General features: G+C 38.2%; 2 protein-coding genes across 3 annotated transcripts; one reads left to right on the top strand and one right to left on the bottom strand.

The window, feature by feature from the left end:
• Positions 1 to 5: 5 nt before the first annotated feature.
• On the top strand, positions 6 to 3,133 carry SLIRP (SRA stem-loop interacting RNA binding protein). Its single transcript, XM_060757771.2, has 4 exons — positions 6 to 118; positions 737 to 795; positions 2,381 to 2,488; positions 2,992 to 3,133. Exons 1-4 carry the CDS (start codon positions 46 to 48, stop codon positions 3,064 to 3,066), a joined length of 315 nt encoding a protein of 104 aa, XP_060613754.1. The 5' UTR covers positions 6 to 45; the 3' UTR covers positions 3,067 to 3,133.
• Positions 3,063 to 25,331, bottom strand: SNW1 (SNW domain containing 1). 2 transcript variants are annotated; one of them, XM_067462901.1, is made up of 14 exons: positions 25,227 to 25,331; positions 21,243 to 21,396; positions 17,062 to 17,223; positions 13,353 to 13,448; positions 13,159 to 13,265; positions 12,043 to 12,147; positions 11,881 to 11,950; positions 9,843 to 9,908; positions 8,463 to 8,579; positions 7,800 to 7,941; positions 7,304 to 7,400; positions 5,616 to 5,733; positions 3,866 to 4,032; positions 3,063 to 3,830 (listed from the first exon to the last, which is right to left on the bottom strand). In XM_067462901.1, the coding sequence occupies exons 1-14, from the start codon at positions 25,238 to 25,240 to the stop codon at positions 3,500 to 3,502; spliced, it is 1,746 nt and encodes a 581-aa protein (XP_067319002.1). In that variant the 5' UTR covers positions 25,241 to 25,331; the 3' UTR covers positions 3,063 to 3,499. The 2 variants fall into 2 exon arrangements, with proteins under 2 accessions (XP_067319002.1, XP_060613735.2); XM_060757752.2 differs by having other exon boundaries at positions 3,500 to 3,786.

Consider the following 25,331-nt stretch of genomic DNA (forward strand, 5'->3'; position numbering starts at 1 on the left):
GTTGAGCGCTCCACAGGGCGGGTCTTTTCCTCGGCCGGTTTCAAGATGGCGGCGGGAGGGTCATCTCGGCGCGTCTTCGAGATTTTTGTCGCTAGGGTGCCCTGGACCGCGGCGGCAAGTGAGTTTCGAAGCGGGAAAGGGTGATTCTACCCTTCTGTGTTGTCGGCGCTTCATCAAAAGCCTTGGGGAAGGTTTCACATAGGAAGGAGGGCTCTCTATTGAACCTCCCTTCTTTCCTGTGTTCAGACAGTTGCATCTCTCCCTCTGAGACCAGGAGCCTAAACCATGACACTCCGGGGATGACGTTAAGGCAGGAAAGGGCAGGCTTGGGCCCTCCAGGTGTTTTGGACTTCAACTCCCACCATTCCTAACAGCCTCGGGCCCCTTCCTTTTCCCCCTCAGCCGCTTAAGCTTGTGCAGGGAAGTTCAAGGTGTAGTGGCCTAATCACATAGTATTCTTGAGATTGAGATCTAAGCTATCATTTCTTTTCATTTTTAAGGCTAGTGTTCTGTACAGTGCCAGAGAGCCTGGCTAACTATTTCCTAAAAGCTTCCCACATAACATCACTCGGGAGAAATTTAAAGCACAGTCAATTTCAGGTGCTCAGAGCACTGCTTACTGCTTTTGCCTCCTGGTGTCATTATTCTAGTGAGGTCTACAATGTTGTCTTGTAAACATTTATGTAATTCTGAATAGCAGAGTGTCTTGACTATTTCTACTCTCCTGTTTTTGTAGATGACCTAAGGGAATATTTTGCTCAGTTTGGCACTGTGAGGAAATGCTTATTGCCATTTGTAAGTATTATTGCCACTAATTACAACAAAAGTTGAAATATTGTTTAAATGTAAAAAAAATATATCAAACTTAAGGGGTGCCATAAAAGTGAACATTCTCTAAAATGCTTCTTAGTCCTGTGTGGGTCTACATATACAAATACAGGCATCTCAGTTACTAAAGTATTTGAGAAAGAAGCACCTTTTTATAGTATCTATAAGCCTGAGCAACCACTGAAAAATTTATCCAGTTGGAAGGTTTTCATTAGCAGCATTGACACAAGAAGGAAGATTGGAGAAATGCAGGCTTCTGATGTTGGGTTGCAGCAGGGTGTCTGCAGTAAACACTTCAATGAAACTTATGTTGGGAAAGTATTGAATTCTGTTCTAGTGAATCCTGCTGCAGCTTGCATGCCTGCCTACAGGAGGCAAGGTAAACAGCAGCTGTCTCCAGAATCTCTTACTGAGCAAGTATAATCAGAAAAATAGGAAGAAATTTTGCTATGACTCGAGGATTGATCAAGATAAAACTTAGGGCCATGTAACAAACACATCTTTTAATCTCCTATTAAAACTGGATAGAGGGAACACACATAAGGAAGAGCAAAAGAGATGAACTGCTTATTTGAGGGGTTACATTACAATGTGTGTGCGTGCAAAATGCCTGTGTCTATGTAAATGTTGATAAGGAAAGAAATACAAATCAGGTAGAAGAATCACACTCCCATCTCATTACCCTCCTTTGCTCAGTGGAGAAGAATGGTAGCCCTCCCCTCCTTTTTCAGCCCAAGCTGCAAGTGACTTGCAGTTTCTTGACACACACACACACACACACAAAACCCAAGCTGTATTCAGCGGAAATGTTGAACCTGAAGGATGCAGTCGCTTACTATTTTGGATATCTGTGGCGAGGTGTTACCTTATGGAGTTTATTTAGGAAGCCCTATTTGCACCTCTTCAAGAACCCAAAAGGGCAAGGAGTACAGAGCATCAAGCCAAGAATTACAAGAATTTTCCCCAGGTTTTTCGGTCAATTATTTGGGTCAGAAGTTTTTTGTTTTTGGGATTTTTTTTTGTTTTTGGTTTTCTTATACATGTCTCTCTTTATAGTATAATTGGCAGAGGCTATTTTCCCATTCTTTTACCATTCCAACAGTGATTGGAACTGACATTGTATCAATTAATGTCTCCATTTGAAGGGGTTAATAAATTTTCTACATATTTGTATGCACTTGAGATTATTGGGCAAAAAATTAACCATTTTGAAAGAGGTTGGCATGTTACGTAAGATTCACATTTGCCCACCCCTGCTATAGAAAGTATATGATTTATTTAACAGCATCTTGACGTATAGAAACTATAAAATTTAAATGTTGATAAATATCAATGAAGCTAATCAAATTAATGTAATATTTTAACACTATGACACCGATGATGATATGTTTTAACGGTTTTTATGTTTTATATTGTAATGTTGATTGTTTTTAATGGCACTTTTATGAATGCCTGACATCGAATTGTACCAATCTGTAACCTGCCTTGAGTCATCGTATGGCTGAGAAAGGCAGGCAATAAATATCGTAAATAAATATGTCTTGCCTAATAGGATAAAGAAACGGGATTCCACAAAAGCTTTTGCTGGGTTGGATTTTCTACAGAAGAAGGCCTCAAAAATGCCTTGCAGAAGGACTCGCATATTCTAGAAGGGGTTAAGGTGAGAGATTTAGTGTTGTAGATGTCAACCATGTCCTTTTTAAATCAGCAATTAATGTGTCAGCATATGTGTGAGCTGGACAGCATGGGTCCTCTTCATGTCAAACATTCTTCTACAACTTGTATATGAAACTTTGATTTCCTTCGAACACTCAAAAATAGTCTTTTTGTAGTAAAAATTAAAGTTAAATGGCTTCATAATACTGTTATGTGTAGTTTCACTTACTTATTTCTGAATCTCTATCTGAAAATTATATAGGAGCAACTTGGAAGTACAAGACAGCTTTATATGTGTTTAAAGAAGTCCTTTTATGAGAATCTGCATTAGTAAACATACTACGGTATATCTTTTTTTCAGCTAGAACAAGTAATTACTTGTTTTATGAAGATTTTCTTTTGATTTGAGCAGAACATTTCCTTAAAAATGATTTAATTTTGAAGCTTAAAATTGTAATACATTGTGTTTCTTGTCTTGTGACCAGTTATGTTTTTTTAATATTTCAGCTTGAAGTTAAGCACCAAAGAAGTAGAGGTATTCCAGGCCAACATTCAGAACGAAGAATTGGGGACATCAGTTAAAGGACAAGATACTTTATTTCACTGCCATGTAAAGAAACAAAAATAAACTTGGATATATTCATCTCAATTGAAGAAATCCAGCTGTTTCTATACGCTTAAGATGAACTATACAATCACAGCAGAGCAAGGAAAGCACAGTACCCGTCCCCCTTTCACATAAAACTCAGCAGAAGCAGGGCACACTATGTACATGGAGGGTGCTATCAGATGGAATAAGCAGCTTTGACTAAGAATAGGGTACATCTAGCAGCATATTCCAAACCTAACACAAGAGAACAGCTCACCCTGTGTTAAAAATAAAGAATGGCACAGCTAGATCTCAAAATACAGAATCTATATAATTCAGTGGTCCAATTTTCCCTTTTATCTTCATTCTGCGGATTAGATTGCTTTGTTATACTCATCACGCATTACACCCACCACACAGGAGCTGCTATTTGATTAAGACAGCCCCCTGTCTAGAATAGTTCTGAATGTTCCAAGTTGTAAATTCGGACACACTACTCACAGGAAAGAGTTCCTTACTCTTTCCTTCTCTTCTTGCCTTCATGCTCATGTTCTTTAGGGCGGCTACTATCAGAAGGCCGTTTTGAGCCTCCGTGCTGTTTTGCTTCCTCCAAGAATTTGTCCAGACCAAAAGGATCTTCCTCAAACTGAACTGGTCCTTCTCGCCCTCTTTGTCTGCGATCTGAGCCAGAAAATTCCTTATCAGGAACAAACCTGTGAGAGACAAGAAGACAGTATAGTAGTTGTAAACACAGAATCTCTAAAACTTCTGTTTTAATGTCTGTCTTTGTACCTGTTTGTAGTTTTTATCCGTGCCTCCAGATCATCTCCATACATATCCTTGTCCACATTTTTACTAGGCCGGTAGATATTTTGAGCCATGTCTTTACCACTTCTCCAGGGCTGGTCATACACATTGTAAATTTCATCTTCTCCTCCAGCAAAGCCGCTGTCCATACCCTAACAGAGTACAAAAGCATTATATATTAATAGGATATAAGCCTGAACAAGTTCTTAACAAATCACCCTTACTACAACCTGTGGGTATCATCCTGGAAGAAATGCAAGATGTAAATTCAATTTTAAAAATCAAATGGACTATATTAGATTTAGAATAGTGTATTTGCTGGGAGGACAAACTATTATTCTAAAAGTCTGGTCAGGAGCAATTTGTTAGGTTTGAGGAATTTTTCTCTGCAAAGATTCAGGACATTGCATTTTTAAAAAAGATGCAGGAAAAAAACCTGAAGAGGTCTATATATAGATGTTCTGCAAAAACCTGCATAGTATGCAGTAGAACACCGCTATCTCTTGTGCCCTTTCCACTAGATTAACATTGAATAGAACATCTTATATAACTTGTTGCATGCCTTCAGGTAATTTCTGGCTTACAGCCATCTTAAGGTGAACCTATTAGGGGTTTTCTTGGACAACTTTAAACAAATGGTGTTGCCTTTCCTTTTGGATGAGAATGTGACTTACACAGAGCCAGGCAGGATTCAGCCCTGGTCTCCAGGATCATAGTCCAACACTGAAACCACTCCACCATGTTGGCTGTAAAATGTCTAACTTCACTTTTTTTCCAATGTAACTAATTCTTTGGTGCTAAATGGGGAAATAACGATGCATGATTCAACTGCTGGTTTGAAGTACTTCCGCCCCATGCTGTGTTATAGCTACTGATATGATAAAGTGAATAGGATGAGTGTTCCATAGCAGAGGCCAGTATGTTGTAAGCTATTAAAAACAATGATGCAAATTTTGTAAGAAGGAAGAAAACAGTTCCTACAAAAATTCCTGTGTCAGCCTCTATTATTACTATATTTATTTATACCCTACTTTATCTCCACTGAAGAGGACTCAAAGCGGCTTAACATAAAACGTTAGTACAGCATTTAAAATAAACATTAACACAGAATTAAATATAAACATAACCATTTGGTGTCACAACTATACCAACTGGTTTTCAAAAGTAACTTTCTAAGCTCCGGCCTCCATTACAGTTGTATCTCAGGCACTCCCATTATTTCTCCACTTTGAAAACTATCAAACTATTATAGTAAGTACAAAACTTGTCCTCAATGACGAGAATCCTGCAGGGGAGCTGTTAACTGCAGGAAACACAATTTGCTCAGTGTTGTCCTGGGATCTTCCACAGTGGATCATAGCTTTTCCTTGAGAAGTAGAATTTCCTGAGGAGAAGCATCTAAAACCGAATTCCCATCTCCACACTACTTGCTGCAGCTAAAATAGAATTCTGAACACTCACTAGGGAAATTTTCATTTTATCGTCTGGTCCTATAAATGTTAACTTGTTAAAATTACTGAGAATTATAGGCACTGGGTTAAACTGCCTTTAGAACCCACAGAGACCTAGTTTTAAACCCTGAACTAACTGTAGAAATATAGGCTGTTCAGTTTGTACACTTTCTTAAAAAGTTCATTCTCAACAAGTGGGATTTCCTTTATATGGGGGAAAGAGAGAAAAGGACAGTTAAAGAACTTCAATGCAGCTCCGCACAACAATGGAAGAAGTTGCTTACCTTACTTTGGTTGAAGAGCCTCTGATCATACTGAACCTCATTAGATGTCCGAGGGTTAGGAACACCCAAAGCAATGACTTCACTAATATCTCTGTTCTCATTCCTTTGTAGTTTTGACCTGGATAAACAACACTGTGTTAGATTTGTTGCTCTGTGCCTTAAAGTCATTTCCAGTATGTGGCAAACCTAAGGAATCCCATTGCAAGGTTTCCTTGACATTTGTTCAGAGGAAGGCTCCGTTTCATTAACATATGCACATGAAACAGGCTGTAAGATTTACTCTTGATTTGTTTATATTCTGAATAGGAAGGGTATTTGCATTTGTCTTTAATGAAATATACCACAGGGAAGCAGTACTGAGTTGCTAGTAATAAATGTTTAGATCACACAAGGGATAACTTAATAATAATAACAAACTTTATTTATATCCCACCACTGTCTCCCAAAAGGTACTCGAGGCAGCCTACAAGTACAAAACAATAGTACATAAAATTATACAGTATATACTTGAGTATAAGCTGACCCAAATATAAGCCGAGGCACCTAATTTTTTCCAGAAGAAACTGGGAAAACAGATTGACTCGAGTATAAGCCAAAGGTGGGAAATGCAGCATCAGTAAGTTAAATGTTTTAGATATTTACATAAAACTGTATTTAAGATAGGACTGTCTGATTAAACCATTATTCTAACCTTCAATGTAAATGTGTTTATGTATCCTTCCAATAATAATTATAGAGTAAAATAATAAATGTAGTAACAGTAGATTAAAATAATAAATGTAATAAAATAAAATAATAAATGTAGTAATAATAATACTATCTACATTTATTACTTTATTAATTACATCACACAGTCCTAGACGCTTGGGAAGTGTTCAACTTCTGATGTTGTGATACGAAATCCAGCATATATATCTCATTTGCTGTGACATGCTGTGTTTTTGTGTCAGTAAAATAATAATAATAATAATAATAATAATAATAATAATAAATAATAATATAAGAAAAATAAAAAATAACCTTGACTCGAATATAAGGTGAGAGGGAGTTTTTTAGCCTAAAAAAGGCTGAAAAACTAAGCTTATACTCGAGTATATACAGTAATTTTTAATAATTTGACTTGTTCCTCAAGAAGCTAGCCTCTCCTATATCGTAACAAGATGCTTCTGAAATTCTCAAAGACCGCTTGGCATTAAGGGGGGGAGGGGGGAAGAACAATTTTTCAGAAACTGCACCAACTTACTTCTATTGTTCTAGCAACTAGTCAGAAAGGATGATTGCTTATGAAAGGAATGACTAAAAGACTGGGAATCCAATTTAAATCTAAGAAAAAGAGATTAAAATTTAACATTGTTCATTCAACCATGAAGGCAGAGTGAACTAATAAAATAGTCTATATGGGCATTTGTCTTTATGCTTCATTTGAAGGCTTCCTTCCAAATATACCACAGGAAGTGCAGAAAATAATATATTCATGCACAAGCACTGACATTATCTGAAGGTACACTGCTGTCAGTTTCTTAATGGTATGGGCACAGTTCACTGAAGAAGTCACTATATAAAAATGTAGAAACTATATCATACTGAGAAACTGTATCATAGTTACTGTTGAATATTAGTCTACAAGTGTTTTTCATTTCCTTTGTGTTGGGTTAAGTGTCAGTTGTACAGGAGTTGAATGATGTTACCTTTTGTCAGGTGCTGCTCTGGAAAGATTTCGATCATGCTGTCTCTCTTTTCTTCTGTCATGTCTGATTTCATCACGTTCTCTGGCTTCTCCATCCTCTGCAAGTACATTTGAGATTCAAAATGATACACAGACATCTCTATGTGTATTGTTTATTAAGAAGTATCGCTATGGAAACTGAACTAAATATTCACAAAATGAGGCTCTAACATTTTGACATTTACATAAAATTAGACTAGGTATATTTTTCTGGCTCAGCACCTTAAATGAAGCAAAATTGTTTATACGTCAGAAAAATATAAAGGCTGTGCACCTACTTGTGGGTCAGTAAATTATATGAAACTTGTTTCCATAGAATCATGCTACAAACGGTGTAAAGAGCACAATGTATGCAGTGATAATGATGATAATACAAAAACTGCAATTTCCCTGAAAATTGCAGTTGAAACCTCATGAATATGTTATGAGAACAGAACAAGGGGACAAGACAGCAATACCTTTTTCCACGTGTGTTTTGATCCCAGCTCTTCGCTCTCTGGCCTTTTGCGCCATTTCCCTAAGTTTCTCTTCATGTTTTTCTTTCTCTTTCTGAGCCATCTTCCGCTCCACCTGGGCTCGCATCTCTACAGCTTCACGAGCCTATTCAAATCAAAGAACAGCAATTTTAATGATATCTGGCTTTTATATTTTCAGTTTCTTTTTGTCGTGTCAGGCGCGACTTGAGAAACTGCAAGCCGCTTCTGGTGTGAGAGAATTGGCCGTCTGCAAGGACGTTGCCCAAGGGACACCTGGATGTTTTTATCATCCTTGTAGGAAGCTTCTCTCATGCCCCCGCATGAGGAGCTGGAGCTGATAGAGGGATCTCATCCGCCTCTCCCCGGATTCGAACCTGCGACCTGTCGGTCTTCAGTCCTGCCAGCACAGGGGTTTAACCCACTGCGCCACCGGGGGCTCCTATATTTTCAGTTGCGAGATGGAAAATGTGCAACTCATAATTGATCACTAACATGTTTTCAGCCAAGCAAAAAACTAGAGAGCAACAGAACATGAGTTTAGAGACTCTGAAACATGATTAAAGTAATTATGCAAAAGGTTCAGTGATTTTTCATTGCAAAAAATATTCCCAAAGATGAATGCTGGAGAAGAAACTATGGCTTGACCTTTCTGTCAGCGATGTAGAGTGCTTCAGCCAACTTGGCAAAGTTCTCATTGATGTGTACAGTCTGTAGTCCCCTGCCATCTGCAGCCAGACGTTTGTCCAGTGGAATTGTGTAACCCTGGAGTGAAAACAGACAAGACACTTAATCACTGGGAAGACATATGGGCTGTCAAGAAACTTGTGCCAAATCTTTACTTTCCATTAGATTGCTGCAGTAAACCTGTTTTCTGCATAACCAAACAAGACGATATAGTAATTTTAGCTACCAGTTTCTGACAAATAATAAAATAAATTAACTGTTATACTAGTAACATCCTTTTGTAATATACACCGCATCTTATAAGTGGAATTAGTCACAGTGCCGGTATCTGTTAATTCCACTGATTTTCTATATACAATACGTATACTATTTTTCTTCCTAATTCTCCCCTACTAGAGAAATCAAAATGAGGAAGATCCTCTCCATGTGCTTCCCTTCTCCATTTGTCTGTTCAAATTATGTCTGCCTCAGCTGGCTTTTTTCTCCCCCACTTCAGAGTCTTCTGCTGTCAGTCTTCAAGTCCCACCTAGAAATCTCCCCTTTATTCTTTTTGACCACTTGTTACCACTGTTCTTTCTTGAACAATTGCGCACAACTGATGGACTAGACTGCATTTTATGGTCTTGCCAACTTTCCTGTCAGAAGCTTCCAGCCAGTCAGATACTTACTGGGTAGACTGTTGTGTTTACCTTATACCTTAAACTTTACCTTAAACTTTAATATGGATTCCTTCATTAAGTATATAAAATAGAAATTTCTCTGATATCCAACTTTATCAGAAACTAAAAAAGTGCAGCTTAACATTAGTCTTTTAGTCAAGCCTGTAAGCTTCTCGGGTCTAAATTGTGGACGTGACAAAGCAATCACAGTTTATAATTCTTGTACACTGATTTTTGTTCTTTTCCTCACACACAGACATACAGTAACTGCAAATCTTATAAGGTTTATGGCTGAGAAGAGATCTGAATCCAGTTCCTATGGTCAAAATCCAACATTTAAATTGATCAGAGCATTACCTAAAATGTTTCCTAAAGGTTCAAGAACACCATTATATAATTATTTTATACTCTAAATACAGCAGTGTTATAGGGATTTAAAACTCTTCTTTCCAGCCACATTTCAACACTGCAAGATGGCAATACATTTTTTTTATCATAGTCTTGACTCATTGTCATCTTGGCAGTCCTAACATACAAGGGAGGGAAAGCCAAACCTTATCACTGCAATCTTTATGAAAGAGCTGGTTTCTTGAGCAAGAGTAGTCTTAACATCCATATTACAGACCCTGATTTAGCTTCCCCAGCAGGATGGAATACTAAAAACTAAGATTATGATAATTACCTTTGCATTTTTCCAGTTTGAAATGCAAGGAGGAATTTTCCATTCTTGTTGCTCCTTTACGGTCATCTGCACAGAGAAGACATAAAGAATTTTTAGATTTTTACCAGTGGATAAAATATTCATTTCTATTCCGAAATACAGTAGGAGAGTAATCACAAAGTATAAATATAAATAACCATAAATAACATGAATGTCGACATAACATACAGTGCTTTTTTTGTTAGCAACTGCCAGCAATTCAGAGTATAACTGCTACATTTTTAAAACTCTCCTCAACCTATGGGGCATCAATTCAAGCCACTACAAGTTGCAATACCAGAAACTTCTACAAACTATCCCTTCCTGGTGAGTTTACATAAGTTGGCTCTGAAAAGAGTATCTGATAGAATGAGGTGATTGACAAATTTAAGCATATTGCCTCAATATCCAAGAAAACAACCAAGATATATCATGCCAAGATCTCCACACCTTTTTCAATATAGCAACCAGAAGTCTACATGACATCCCCAGTGCGGTTGCGCCACAGATTTCTATAAATACCACGCTGTGGTGGGTGATCCACTTGTCACAACTACATCCTTGTAGCTGTCCAACACATCAGCTAAATAGATTGGTATTAATTTATTGTATAAGAAGAGAACCAAGGATACAGTTGTAATTTATTTTAAAAAGCACAAAGTTTAAAAACTTGGCATTATAGTAAATGTCCTTTGACCAGTAGCTGGCCACTTGGAGTGACTCTCATGTTGCTATAAGAAGGTCCTCCATTATGCATGTGGCAGGGCTCAGAATGCATGTAATAGGTGGTCCAAAGTTTGCTCTTCTCCACATTCAAATGACGTGGACTCCACTTTGTGGCCCCAATAGAATGGTATCTGTATATCTGTGCATTGATGCGTAGTACTTAATGAAGCAGGACAAAAGGGGAAGTAACTATACACAGGAGACTTGAAATGCTATTTTGTAGGCAAACTGAAGCTTCAGATAGTTATGTTTCAGGTAACTACAACAGGTGTACTGTTGATTAAATTAATAAATCTGGGTATTCTAAGCAGGAAAAGAGAATGTTAAGACATAATGTTTAAATATTTTAAGATGTAACAATTTGCTTCTACTGCTTCAAAGGCTACATTATGAAACAATGGATTCAAACTATGATAAAGAGGTTTTGGAGACCTTTCAGATGGTAAGAATGATTTGAGAGTAGAATATGCTTCCTCGGAGTATAGTGGAGTCTCCTCTTTTTGTAGCTTTCAAACTAGGCCACCTGTAGGGAGTGTTCTGTTTGTATGTTCCTGCATGTCAGGGGGTTGGATTGGATGGCCCTTGTGGACTTTTCTAACAATTCTATGACTCTGGTAGACCTGATCTATTTTTAGTAATTTCTCATTTGTAATAGCTACCACACACTGGGTTAAACTTTTCATTACACTTTCCACTATGACTTCAAGAACCCTTCTTGATTAGTCAGACTTCACACTGTCACATGAAGTCAGGACCTTCTTTCCTTGTCAAATACTGACTTATAATGAATATATATTCTATTTTCTTGCCCTTTCATTAAGTTTGATGGGGCCCATCACAATCCTTTGAATTTTCAGCCAATTATTTGGTACAATCCATAGATTAAACAATTCCATATCATTTGTTAAAACACTGGTGAGAAAGTGGTTAAAGCAGTGTTTGTCAGCCTGGAGTCCCCAGATGTTTTTGGCCTACAACTCCCAGAAATCCCAGCCAGTTTACCAGCTGTCAGGATTTCTGGGAGTTGAAGGCCAAAAACATCTGGGGACCCCAGGTTGAGAACCACTGGGTTACAGGGACCGAACCCAAATATTACATTATGAGATCCAAGTAGTCACAAATGTTACTGATTTAACATCCTTTCCTCTAGTTATGTTCGCCTGTGATTTCCTAAAGGACTAGGAAAAAACAGTTTCCTCATGATGACCCTCAGATTGTTCATGTGGCACAAAACTGAATACTCCAAATAGGATTGGAAGTAAAAAAAAGGAGGAGAGAGCTGTAAAATCATTACCTTTCTGCTGGGAGAGTGCATTACAGGAGCTGGAGGAGATGGTGGCCCACGAGGAATTTTCTTGTTGATCCTAATATGTAAAAATCATTGCATAATTAAGACTTTAATTTCTTCAACTCCCAACCCTTCATAATCAAAGCACCACAGACTTCAGAAACTTACTTAAATCTTGGTGGTTCCATTGGGTCCTTTTGCATCTCCACCATTCTAATAACTCTCTGTTTTGCACCAGAGTTGAAGGCCACACCCTGCTGTGATGGTGTATACCTGGAAAAGAAAAAGCATTTAATTATCAAAAGCAGTACAGAACCACTTCCCATTAGGACTGTCATTTTCTCATATTTGTTATTGCCAGCATTTCCTTTTTCCTAAAAAGTATATTCACTTTGAATGGGAGAAGAAGAATCATGTTTTTGAAGTGTGAACACATTGACTAGAGAGCTCTATTTCATTCACAGGACATAATCTGATGTTCCTGTTCCTATCCAATGTTAGAGCCATAGCAAACTACTGGAAGCAAGAGCGAGCTTGTGCTTGAGCTCGCTCTGAAGCCCCACCTTCCCCCCCCCCCCCCGAGGCTGCTCTCTCTCTTGCTAGTGTGCCTGTTTTCCCTTGCTAGGGAAGCGATGCGAGTGTACTCTCACAGTTGGCAGAATTCAACTGTGAGCGTACGCTCGCATCCCTGCCCTCTGCAATGGAAAACAGGCATGCTAGCAAGAGAGAGAGCAGCCTCGGGGGGGGGGGGGAAGGGGGGCTTCGGAGCAAGCCCGAGCGCAAGCTTCCTGTAGTTTGCTGCGGCATGAGCGTATGCTCGCAACGCTGCCCTAGCAAAGGGAAATAGGCGGAGAAAGAGGCGCAGCATCGCTCGTGCTGGCTTAGTTTGCTCTCGCAAAATCCTAGTTTGCTACGGCTCTTATAGACAATGAAAACATCTTTTCAGCGGGATGCTCTGTATCTCAAACCCAAGCTTCACTGATATGCTTGTGCCCTTCACATTTTATGGACCACAAAGAGCATCATATATTTCCTAAGACAATGTTCATTACTAGAAGCAAGCAAGGTAGAAAACACATAACCTTACAGTTTACTCTGCACAGCCAAGTACATCATGTTCTCTGTAATAAGGCTAATATCACATTTCATTAAACAGCAGTAAGATCTCAACATTCTCATTTAAGTGCTTGTGCTCTTAGATAATCATTGTTTTCCACTCACAAAACAACCTTATATTAAACTTTGAATGTATAAAGATGTAAACAATTTAAAAGTATTGAATACCGGATGTACTGAGCTGGAGCTAGTTTATCCGCTGCTCGGACTGGCATAGCTGCTGCAATTTTCTGGGAGACAGACTTTTCCAGTGCTACTCGGGTCTTTTCTGTAAGCTACAATCAGAAATATTACATTAAGTATTTGGGTAGAAATGCCAGTGGCTCCAATATTTATGTACCGTATGTCACCGACTACAATACCTCTCTGACAGCTTCCTCATCAGGTCTTTGAAGTTCAGGGTCATCGACATTCATTACTTCTTTTGGAATCAGGTCTGTGTATTTGCTGTAAATGACCTGAAACAAAGAAAACAGCATTAATGATGTGGGAAAACAGTAAATGAAAACAACAACAGGTCTCTGAAACTATGGAAATAAAAGTACTAGATGAGCTTCCCAAAGCAGAACTATCAAATGGTGAAACCAAAGTTAGAAATATATAGACAAGCCCCAGATAGGACTAAATCAAATTCTATTACTCTAGCCTGATATAACCAAACACCTGGGATTATGTCATTCTCACTTATAGTAAGGTTTTGCTGAGGGGTTTTTTCATGAAAAGATAATGCTTTGCCAAAATTTAAGTATGCCATCATACAAACTAACTTCCATGTTCCTAATCTCATAGTGAGACCAGCACTCTCTCTGAGTTACTTGAAACTTCAAACATCTTATTGAGAATTGAAACTGTGTTCCTTGCTGCAAAGAGCAGTTTTCATACCATCTTTCAAATCTGTTTAGGGTCAAAATGGATCTAAAATGATACTTTGTGTCAGCAGTACATAACTGAAATAGCTCTGTGCCCCACACAGTAGTGAAAACTGTATGTAGTTTTTTCCCCCAAAACAATGTCTCTACAGCTTCAAGAATTATTGGATTCTTTCTCCACTTGGAAGCCAAATGGGTTTCTCTGCCACTTAGCAATGCTCATAATTGTAGCAGCAGCCAACGTTTAAAGGCTGTTGTTTACCATAGCTTAATAAAATAGAAGTGATATCATGAATTACTGTATTGTAGGTTTGGGAAACACTAGAATATATGAAGTCCATTTCTCCAGGTAATAAAAGCAGTAACATTGGATTACAATAACCAAATTTGATTTATTACGGCCTAATAAAATATTTAGGTATGAAAACCAGAAAAACCCTTCCCAGTTTAAATTGGTGTAGCCACTAGTGAGTTATGGCTTCACCTGAATTCTTTTTCATTCACAAGGCTGCAGGGCATTTTTACATTCACCAATTTTTACTACCCTCTTACGTCCAAACATGATGATGAGAGCTGGTGATCACAGAGGGAGAGAATAAAATGTAGTTCAAACATCTGCAGAAGATGGGAGAATCTGTGAAAAGGCTGTGTCTTTACTTAACTATAATCCAAAAGGTCTAAGAGTTTTACTCCTAAAGGCAGGGTAAAAATAATTCAAAATAAAATAAATATGAAATATGAAGAGAATTAAAGGTGTTCATCAAAATCAACATGAATCTTGCTAACCTAAAAAGATGTTCAGATAAACACATCAACAATGTTTAATTTACTTGGGAAGTAATGACTGGACAATCCAGTAACTGGCTCAAAGTACTTTGTGAGGGATCGCTGGCATCATCTTAAAAAACTTGAAACTAATAATTCTTATCCTTTGAATACTTTTTTTCTGCTTCAAAGAAGTAAACAGAGTACATTAGTTAACAACTTCTACAGGTTGATTTGCAAGCAATATTAACCAATAATTTGTATTAGATAACAATGGAAGAAGATGAAGATGTAAGATATTAGAAATGCCCCTGTTCTATATCCATTCTTGTACCCTTCCACATTCCTCATACATGTCCAATAAAAATGATATGGGAAAAAAGAATATTGACATTTCCCGGGATCCAATAAAATAACACACATTTTTCTTTGTGGTCCTAGGGCCCACTAACTAAGGAACTTCCCCTAGGCCACTGTGTCATTATTTGGCAACTACTTGGTCTTGCATTATCCAACAAACAATATTACATGTTCCTGAAAATAAACATACAGTTAAACAGATTGTATGCTATAAATACTAAGGAGACACCGTAAGGTCTAAATTCCCTCTCTCTATATAAGCAAAAAAATAAAAAATAGTATGCCTATAAAAACAAAAAATCATCATGACATTAAATCCTCTTGGATTTTGAATTAAGTTTTATTATTGCCCGAAATTGTTCAGCATTTCTCAAGGAGGTAACAATTACCCAAAAGAGATTATTTGGAGTAGCAGCTCTCAATCTTTATGGCACTTACATAGCTGTAAAAACAGACCTGCAGCCCAAATAATGGTGCACAAGAGCAATTTAAAATTCAAAGTATTTCAAAATTAACAATCCCTTAAATGAGCATCAATAGAAGCACATTTCACAAAGCCAAGTGAAGGACATTTGAAGAGCAGTTATTTTTTCATGGTAATTATAAAAACACCAAGTCCTCAAACCATGAAGAACCAGGACCATTCAAAGAGCTCAAGGCATCATGTTCTCTCACCATTAAAATAAGAAAAATCCAAATAAAATAACACCACAATATATTATCTGCTATATGTGAGAAAATTGTCAGCAAATGGATGCATTGCCACTGGCAATAATTGGCTCGCAATTAGACTCTTGTCTGTTTACCTTAAAACAACCAGGTATGTCCTGCCTGTTGTAATGCTGAAGAGTTCATTTACTCTATCCTGTTGTGAACCTCCTTAAAGACAGCAATATATGAAGGACCTATTTCTTCATTCAAGTCTTATAATCTGCTCGAATGCAATTTCTGTTTGTTATCCATACGTATAGAGCCCAGCACTGAGCATGAACTCTCTCTGGAGAAACAACTACTCAACTGAATAAAAGAGGGACAGTAGCAGAATTGTAGGAGATGACACAATCACATTTCAGAACTCTGACAACACTAGAATAGTTCATCCCAATTCCTCAATGGTTTTCACTCTCATTTTTACTCTTCATAATAATTAATGCATACCTGACTAGCTATGCCACTTGTTTTACTTACTAAATTAAATATAGAACTTTTCTGAGTGAGTAACAAGTGACTCAGGCAAGTGCCTAAACTTCAATCTATATAGTTCTAATTTAGTGTTTTCCTACCTTCAAAAAGTCTACATGGCTTTTAAAGGTGAAACTAAGACACGTTTATATCTGGCCACCAGTATCCTTAGGTCTCTCTTATGTTTTAAGACTATTGGATCGAGGCAGAATATATGTGTGCAAAAAGATTAACATGGTGGATAATAAAGCAGCTTCTACCACAGACTTTGTCAGGTTGCTGCAACTAAGTGGCAGAGGATCTATCCATGTGATTAGTTTTCTGTCCTTGATTGAAGTAAATGATACACCAATCTCTTCTACATTTATTGACAGGGAAATAATAGTGGAGTGAACAAGTAACCAGAGGACACAAAACATTTTAGTAATTAGCTGTCAGACTGAACAATATCACTTATCCCTCAATTTCTTGTGGAAAATACTCTAAATTTTGATATGCTGATACTAACAAATGAGATGATAGAATTCTAATGAGGCAAAATTGACAATATCACTTCAGATAAAAGTCATTTGTGCATTGTTAGATGAAATGACAGTACACAGCTTGATTCTTCATCCAGTTGCATGTTCAGATCAGGCCTCAGTGATCCTGACGGTGCACCTTTATGTGTCTGGTCACTACTTTGTGATATACAGACATTAGGAATACATTACTGTATTATTTCCTAATAGTGTAGCAAGTGGTTTGGCATATTGTACATACAATACTAATTTCAGCATTGAATATTAAACTAAAGGACTTTTAGACACCAAACTTTTGTCCCAAAAAAACCCCTGCAGTAAACAAAATAATACAATTGTGGTATTCATAGAAAAGCACTTGAGGATTCTATTACCTTGTCTTTTGATTGTCCCTGTCGAGCTATAGCATCGTATTTTATTTTTCCTTCTGCGTCGACTTGAACAGCTAATGAATTGGACATTTTCTTTTTTCGGCCCATGTCCAAAGGATATTGAGCAACATGAATTTCTGGGAAAGCACCCCCATCTCCAAAATCCTAAACAGAAACAAAAGTGGAAATAATTAAAGTTTGGGCAAGAGAGAAAAAATATACTTTCTCCTGCTCTCCAACAAAATGAAGTGAAATCCTGTAAGGTGTGTCACCACCACATGTTATACAGGAGAGTCATTTCCAACAAAACATGGCACAATTTGCTCAAACATAAGAAACTAGTTGGATGATTCTTTAGATAGACTGTGATCTAAAATTAAGGCTCTGATTCTAAACGAATTAACTCAAATTTTGCAAGCTCTGATCTTTGAGAAATCATACCTCAGAATAGCATCCCCATGCAAAAACCACCGATTTATCATTTTTTGAATGATAAGCAAAATATTTTAAGTATTTACCAGAATTAACATCTGACCCTATAGCTCACAAACATATAAACACAAAATATGTCCTAAAATCTGTATTCCGGTAGTAATTGGCTCATATGAAATTTAGTGGGAAATACCATAGGAAGGCAAACAAATAATGAAAAATTAGTTCGAAAAACAAGGAAAAGTATTATGTAAAAATATACTGAGATAGCAATATACTGTAGATAAAACGTGTGCAAAGAATAGTGGTTGTGGAATTAAAAGCAAAAAAACATGTAAAAGTAATATCTGAGGTAAGAAATTTATTGACCCTGATCATGAAATTATTGCCTTGCATCACTACCCTTAAAAAAGTTACAGCATAGTACATCGCATTTTCACCAAGCCTCCTTAAACCCTACAAAGAGTTGCTTGCAAGAAATGGGAAATCCAACCAGCATGAGATACAGTAAAAAGGGGAAACAACAAATAAGAATGGTAAAACTCAAGTGCAACTAACAAGCAAAAGCACTTCCTGCTAGCAAAAAGGCACCATAAACTTGAGTACAGGAAACACTATGACAAGAAAATTAAGCAGGCAGTAAGAAGCATAAAAGCTTAATAGGTAAAAGTTGCCTTCATCATCAACACTGAGAAAAAAAGGGACTGAACTAGATATGTCTCCTGAAAACTGGCATTTCAAACTGAGAGATTTTTTTTACCAGTTAATGTTTGTTTTAAAGTACACATCTTTTGTACCTTCAAAAAGCTTGAATATCATGTATTCATCAAGTGATTGCAATGCTAATTAAATTGATTTCAAACTCACGCTAATTTCCACTTTGATTCAATTTCCACAAAATATGAAAAGACAGAGACGGGAGGATATTTCTGCAAGGCACTGTATAAAGTCACAGGTATTGTGGAAACAATTTACAGCAAAAATGATTGAGATTACAGATATAGCTGCATATAAGAATCAAATACTTTTTGTGCAGTCACAGAAAGAATTTCCAGGTTTGTCTGGCAGGCAGAAAACCCAGAATAAAACTCAAAATGATGCACAATACTAAAGAAATGGCTGGCCACTGGAATTCTCAATATCAAACTGTATGAGGCCTAATGCTCTGTGTGGCTGAAAAAAATGATTTTTTTCCCCTGAGATAAGTGATTTTAGGAACTTGAAGGTCACGATCTAACATTTGGGTGGCATGGCTATTTCTAGCATGATAAGGTAAAAGCAGATGCTGAATATATAAATCACTGTATTAGGAAGGTTCTTATACAAATTTGGTATACATGTAAACAGCAGCTTTTCCCAAGATAACATTAGCCACCTCACCACAAGAAACCTTTTAAAAAGAAAAAAATGGGTTAACAAATTGATGTTTTATGATCTTCTGTATTTTGAAAATGACAGTGTAGAGCTTAAATCAAGAGAAATATTTTATTAAGGAACTTAAAGATTTCAATGGGTTTTCTTATTTGCAACTTAAGATTATTAATCAAGCTAAGAGATATAGCAAAGCTGGAGAAAATGAGTTTTACTTAGAACTGCTCAAGCATGATGATCATGTAATTTAAAAAGTTTACGTTTTGATATCACAGCTGAAAGGTAAACCTGTAAGACATTACAGGATAATGTGAGTAAAAAAATTGGGCCATAATGTTCAAATGAGGGAAAAATCTGGGCTAAAGATATAAAAATTTCCTTGTACAGTAATTTAAAAGAGAATATGAATAAGATGATGTATAGAGGGTACTAACCCCAAAGAAGCTGTCAAAAATGTCTACAAATATTTCTAATAGTGTTAGATTTGCCATAATAAAGAGAGGTCTTTTTTCCAAAAGGGTGGATTTGCAAGAAAGTGAAAATCAATCAGTCTAAAATGTATGTTAATTCCAAAAATTAAAAGCAGATTTTGGAACACTATCAAAAAAGCTTCCACAGTGTATTACAGATGAAGAACTGGATGGTAAATATATAAACTACTTTGTTAATATAAGATAACAGTGGCAAGAATACCATTTGCTCAAACTGGAAACCGATTGAAGCACAAACTATGGAAGAAGGATTCTTAAGAGGGCTAGTTTTGTCCAAATTGCCAAATTAATGTGGATTTTAGAAGATAAACAAATTGAAGTATTTTTGAAAAAATGGAAACCATTTATGTACTATACTTTGAGTAATGAGGACTCTAACAATGTACCAATACATTACTACGATTACTAGTAACTTTAACAAACCTAGTAATTTTAACATAGTTATATTTGTAATGTCAAAACATTCCCTTTCTCTCCCCCCCCCCCCTTTCATTAGTTTGCATTTAGCATGTCAGAGCTCCCTTGCATTACTAATGTTGTAGTTAGCCTGTATTTATGGTTTTAGTTTTCAGTCTTTACTGGCTTATATCATGTTTCAGCTTTAGCTTAGTGTACAGGAACTGCACACCTGTATTGTTTGCACATTTGGTAATGCAATGCTGCAATTCATTAATAAGTGGCATTATAAAACTACAACATAATTCTGTGAAAAGTAACCACCACACTACTCTACGAGCATGAAGTTACATTTCATCTTGTCAGTGCAGGATCTCGGCTGATATTTCAACTCTGTGAACTTAATATAACTAGTCTTTTCTACTAGATATTTGTCTGTGGCGCATTATACTAATACACCTTTACTTTGAGGTTTTTTTTTGTAATAGATTTGATATAACTGTATCCTATGTAGACTTCCTACAAGACGTCTTTGTACAATTCCCAAAGACATTTCTAAACTTATTATTGCTACTGATTCTTAAACAGTTTTGTGTCCTTTGCCATCATTAACATGCAGGCTGTCACACCAGTTGCACGAAGCATTTTATTTCCATTTCACACATGGGGGAGCCAAAACCAGGAGATAATGACTTACATAGGATCTTATAATAAATGTACAGTACACATGGAATGTTAATTCAAGGGCCGAAACCAACTTGAATCCCATCATAACTTGTCTAGTAAATGCACTGCACAATAGATGTCAGAATATTTGGTAAATGTAATAAAAAAATTCTTAAGATTCAAAGTTATTTCTAAAACCTGTTTAAAGAAATCTAAATCCAGAAAATTTGCTTATACAACAGGCCAATCTCCTCTGGCCCTTCTCCTACAACCTCCCCCATTCCCATCTTCTTGTGTTCATTACACAATCCACGAGAAGATTGCAGGGAATTTCCACCTTTTCCATTAAGGGGAAAGACTAAATTAGATTCCACCTCTTGTTAGTTTGCATCACTCACAGATTAAATTTCTTGTACATTTATTACTGTGACAGAGACACTCATGCAATAATTAAATTTAAGTTGAATTTTGTGAAAGAGGAGTACATTCAGAAATCAAAATGCTTCTGTCTCACGTGATGTCACCCCTATAAAATATTCTGTTACACTGGAACGTATGAACCCTGCTGCATCATTACAGCAAGGACCAGTCTATTTCCAACAGAGGACAGAAAATAAGAAGCACATGATGTTAACTTCCCAATAAATATTTTTCTTGGGTTCAGCTGTGGGGATGGGAGGGTGGTGGGTGGGTAGGCATCAACACTGTCTCAACAAACAACAAATGGGATGCAAACTGGGACACACATGCACATTATTGGCCCTTTCCAAAAGAGAAAAATAAGTGAAATCGTTATTCATTACTAAGGTAGTGTATGCTGCTATTTACCTCTAGCATTCGGGGTATCCATCCTTTCCGATAACCGTAAGGGGGAGGTTCTCTTCGTGATGACACCAATGCTGTCTGTCTTACTCTTTGTGATCTTGCCCTTTCTTCTAATTCCAGCTGGTCCTGGGATAGCTGAGTTGGTGCTGGTAAAAAACTAAGCATATGCAGAAGAAAAATTACTATTTGCACATAATGTAAGATAACGCATGCAACATGTTTGCTATCACAGAATCTGACAAAGAAACTATGATTCTGCTATTGTTTATGAGAAACTGAGTACAATATTAGCACATTCTTTATCTTTTCAGCAAGGTGGCATTAGCAACTAGGGAGAAAAGGCTGATCTTCATCCTCTTTGAGGGTTTTTGTACTTTGTCATCAAACTCAGAACTATGCCAGCTTTTCAGAAACTAAGACAATGCTACACAAGAGTCCACAGATTTTGGCTGGCGTTAGGAGTGAGCAGAGATGTAAAGGCAGTGAAAATTTTTAGGAAAATATTTCCCCATTTCTCACCTCAGTCAAATTGTTAATTGTTCCAGTGATAAAAGTGGAACTTCGAAGAAAATAGGGGGGAAATTTAGATGAAAGCCTTCGACAATACATTTAGATGAAAGGTTATGGTTTTATTCAATCAACATGCCAAAACCAGCATCTTATGCAAGACAGCCAAACAAAAACAAATTCATGGGCATCTAGTAAATATATATAACACTCATGTTGGTGACACATTTTTAGACAGGCATCATTTCATGACACAGTAAGTCAATTTTACTAATGAAGCAGTGATTAAACAAACCATTTGTAAGAGATACTGACACCTACATAAAGTGAAATAACAAAATGTATGGGGACACAAAACAAGCTTTCAATTATATTCTTAAAATATATGATTTGTAAGGTAATAACACATATTTCCAAGATTTCTGCCATTTCTCTTTATGTTTATGTGACACACCTACACACTGAGGCACAGTTTGGCAAGCTCTGATCTATGGCTTCAGTGTCATGGGTTTTATTTAAAGTGAGAAACTAACATCTTCTTCTGAATCTCTATTCTAATAGTGGATTCAGAAAAGGCATTTTGCTTGACTTCTAGATATACAGGAAAAAATGGATGAGCAGAAAGTGCTCTCTTCAGACTGGTTTTTCAGGGCCATGTACTGTCCTTATGGACATGACCTGTGACTATTACTAGCGTCTACACTCATAGATTCTTGTGGGTAACACACCCTACAGAAAAAGTGGCTCCCTTGAAACCATTACTGCAGAGCTGGTATTGAACAGGGAGATAAGTTCCACATCTTAGGACTGTATTTCTGACGTAATCTTTTTACCTTTAGACTGCGACTCTGGAGACCTGGGTTTGAATCCCTACACATCCATGGCAGCACACTGGCTGACCTTGGTTAAGCCCCTCTCTCAACCTTTGAGGAAGTCAAAGGCAAATCCCATCTGAACAAATCTAGTCAAAAACACCCTTGCTTGGATCACCTTAGGGATGCCACAAGCCAGCAATAGTTTTGGCACCTTGAAGAGAAAGTGAGACAACTGTCCTCTCTAAAGATGAGGACAAGAAAGAACTGACAATGAGTTTCCAAGGGGGCATCTACACTGGAGAACTGATGCACTTTGGCACCACTTTAGCTCCCACAGCTCAGTGCTAAGGAATCCTGGGAGTTGTATTTTCAGCTATCTGTGCCAAATTGCAAATCCCAGAAGTCAACTGCCTTCTTAGGATGCCTCTACACCAGACATGGGATAACTTTGGCCCTTGAGGTGTTTTGAACTTCAGTTCTCATCAATGAACACCATAAAGCAGGCATGGGTGAACTTCACCCCTCCAGGTGTTTTGGACTTCAAGTCCCACAAATCCTAACACTCTAGGCTGTTAGAAATTGTGAGAGTTGAAGTCCAAAACACCTGGAAGACCAAAGTTTGCCCATGCCTGCTCCACGCTGTGGGAATAATGCAGTTTGACACCACTTTTGTTGCCATGGGTCAATGTTAACAAAAGAAATTGTGCGATGTGTTGTTTGATGAGGCAAAGGCGAAGAAAATCTTGTAGAACTACAAGACACACTGGACGAAAGCATTCATATTGTGGCCCTCAGAGGCCCCTTCCACACTGCGCCTAGATCCCAAGGGAACCACTTTTTCTGTAGGGTGTGTTACCCACATGAATCTATGAGTGTAGGTGCTAGTAATAGTCACAGGTCATGTCCATAAGGACAGTACATGGCCCTGAAAAACCAGCCTGAAGAGAGCGCTTTCTGCTCATCCATTTTTCCTGTATATCTGGAAGTCCTGTTTAAGGAGCTCCATTGGCTGCTGTTCATTTCCTGGTCCCAATTCAAGGTGCAGGTGCTCACCTACAAAGCCCTAAAAGGTTTGGGACCCGCCTACCTGCGTGACCGCATCTCCATATATGAACCCACACGATCCCTCCGTTCATCTGGAGAGGCCCTGCTCACGATTCCACCTGCGTCGCAAGCACGTTTGGTGGGGACGAGGGACAGGGCCTTCTCTGTGGTAGCCCCCCCCCCCGACTCTGGAACTCTCTCCCCAAGGACATCAGACAAGCCCCAACGTTGGCAGTCTTTAGGAAGAGCTTGAAGACCTGGCTGTTCCAGTGTGCCTTTCCAGAATAGAAAACTCCCAGCATCATGTCCCAAGCACACTTTACCAGAGATGATTGCCTGTACATCGCACCTAACCTAAAATCCTTACATTTCACCTGTCATGTCCAGCACTTTTAATTTATTCATTACATTTGGCCCGGCCCTAGTTTTAATTGTGTCATGATGTATTGTTTGATGTTTTACTGTTATTGCTTTAATGTTTATTGGTTTGCTTTATGAGTTTTATTGTTGCATTTGTTATGCTGTTGTTTTATTGAGGGCCTTGGCCTTTGTAAGCCGCACCGAGTCCTTCGGGAGATGTTAGCGGGGTACAAATAAAGTTAATAATAATAATAAGTCAGGCAAAATACCTTTTCTGATCCTAGATTATCTGCTTTAAACTGGGTTATATGAGTCTCCACTGCAAGATAATCTAGGATCAGATCCTGCAATATTGGGGTGGTGTGTTGTTGTTCATTCGTTCAGTCGTCTCCAACTCTTCGTGACCTCATGGACCAGCCTACGCCAGAGCTCCCTGTCGGCCGTCACCACCCCCAGCTCCTTCAAGGTCAGTCCAGTCACTTCAAGGATGCCATCCATCCATCTTGTCCTTGGTCAGCCCCTCTTCCTTTTGCCTTCCACTTTCCCCAGCATAATTGTCTTCTCTAGGCTTTCCTGTCTCCTCATGATGTGGCCAAAGTACTTCAACTTTGTCTCTAGTATCCTTCCCTCCAATGAGCATTCGGGCTTTATTTCCTGGAGGATGGACTGATTGGATCTTCTCGCAGTCCAAGGCACTCTCAGCACTTTCCTCCAGCACCTCCAGGAGGAGGAAAGTGGGGTGGTGTGGAAGGGGCCAAAGAGGCCAAGCAAGGCATGGGCTAACTTCCGCCCTCCAGGTGTTCTGGACAGCTGTTAGGAATTATGGGAGTTGAAGTCTAAAACATGGGGGGGGGGGCAAAGTTTGCCCATGCCAACCCAACCCCACTTCAGGTTACAACTGGAACCATTTCAGGTTACAATTTCACAATGGCCCCCTGCCTATCTTTACTGAACACCAAGGCCTTCCCTTCTTTGTTTCTGGAGGGCCAGCCTCCCACGCAAACAAGACAATTTTTCACTTTAGGAAGCGGTCTGAAATAATGAAAGGCCGCCCACTAGAATACTATTAATACCGACTTTTAGGGGAGAATGCCCGTTGCGGCCTAGGCCTCCCTCGAGGCTTTTCCCCTCCACCGAAACCCGCTCACACTCCACGGAAATCAATTACAACCAGAGACTTTCCCGTAAAAGGCTCAGGGAACGGGGTGGCTATCGGCTTCCAATTTCTGATAAGCTCCCGCTTCGCAGCGACAAAACTCACCTGGTCAGCGCCATCTTGCCGCTCTCCTTCTTCCTCCACCTTTGAGGGCCGGGCGCTGAACGAGAAGCCTCGACGGAACTGGCCCGGAAGCCAGGGGCATGCTGG

Source organism: Anolis sagrei, chromosome 1 (assembly GCF_037176765.1).
Source record: "Anolis sagrei isolate rAnoSag1 chromosome 1, rAnoSag1.mat, whole genome shotgun sequence".
In the NCBI taxonomy this organism is placed as follows: domain Eukaryota; kingdom Metazoa; phylum Chordata; class Lepidosauria; order Squamata; family Dactyloidae; genus Anolis; species Anolis sagrei.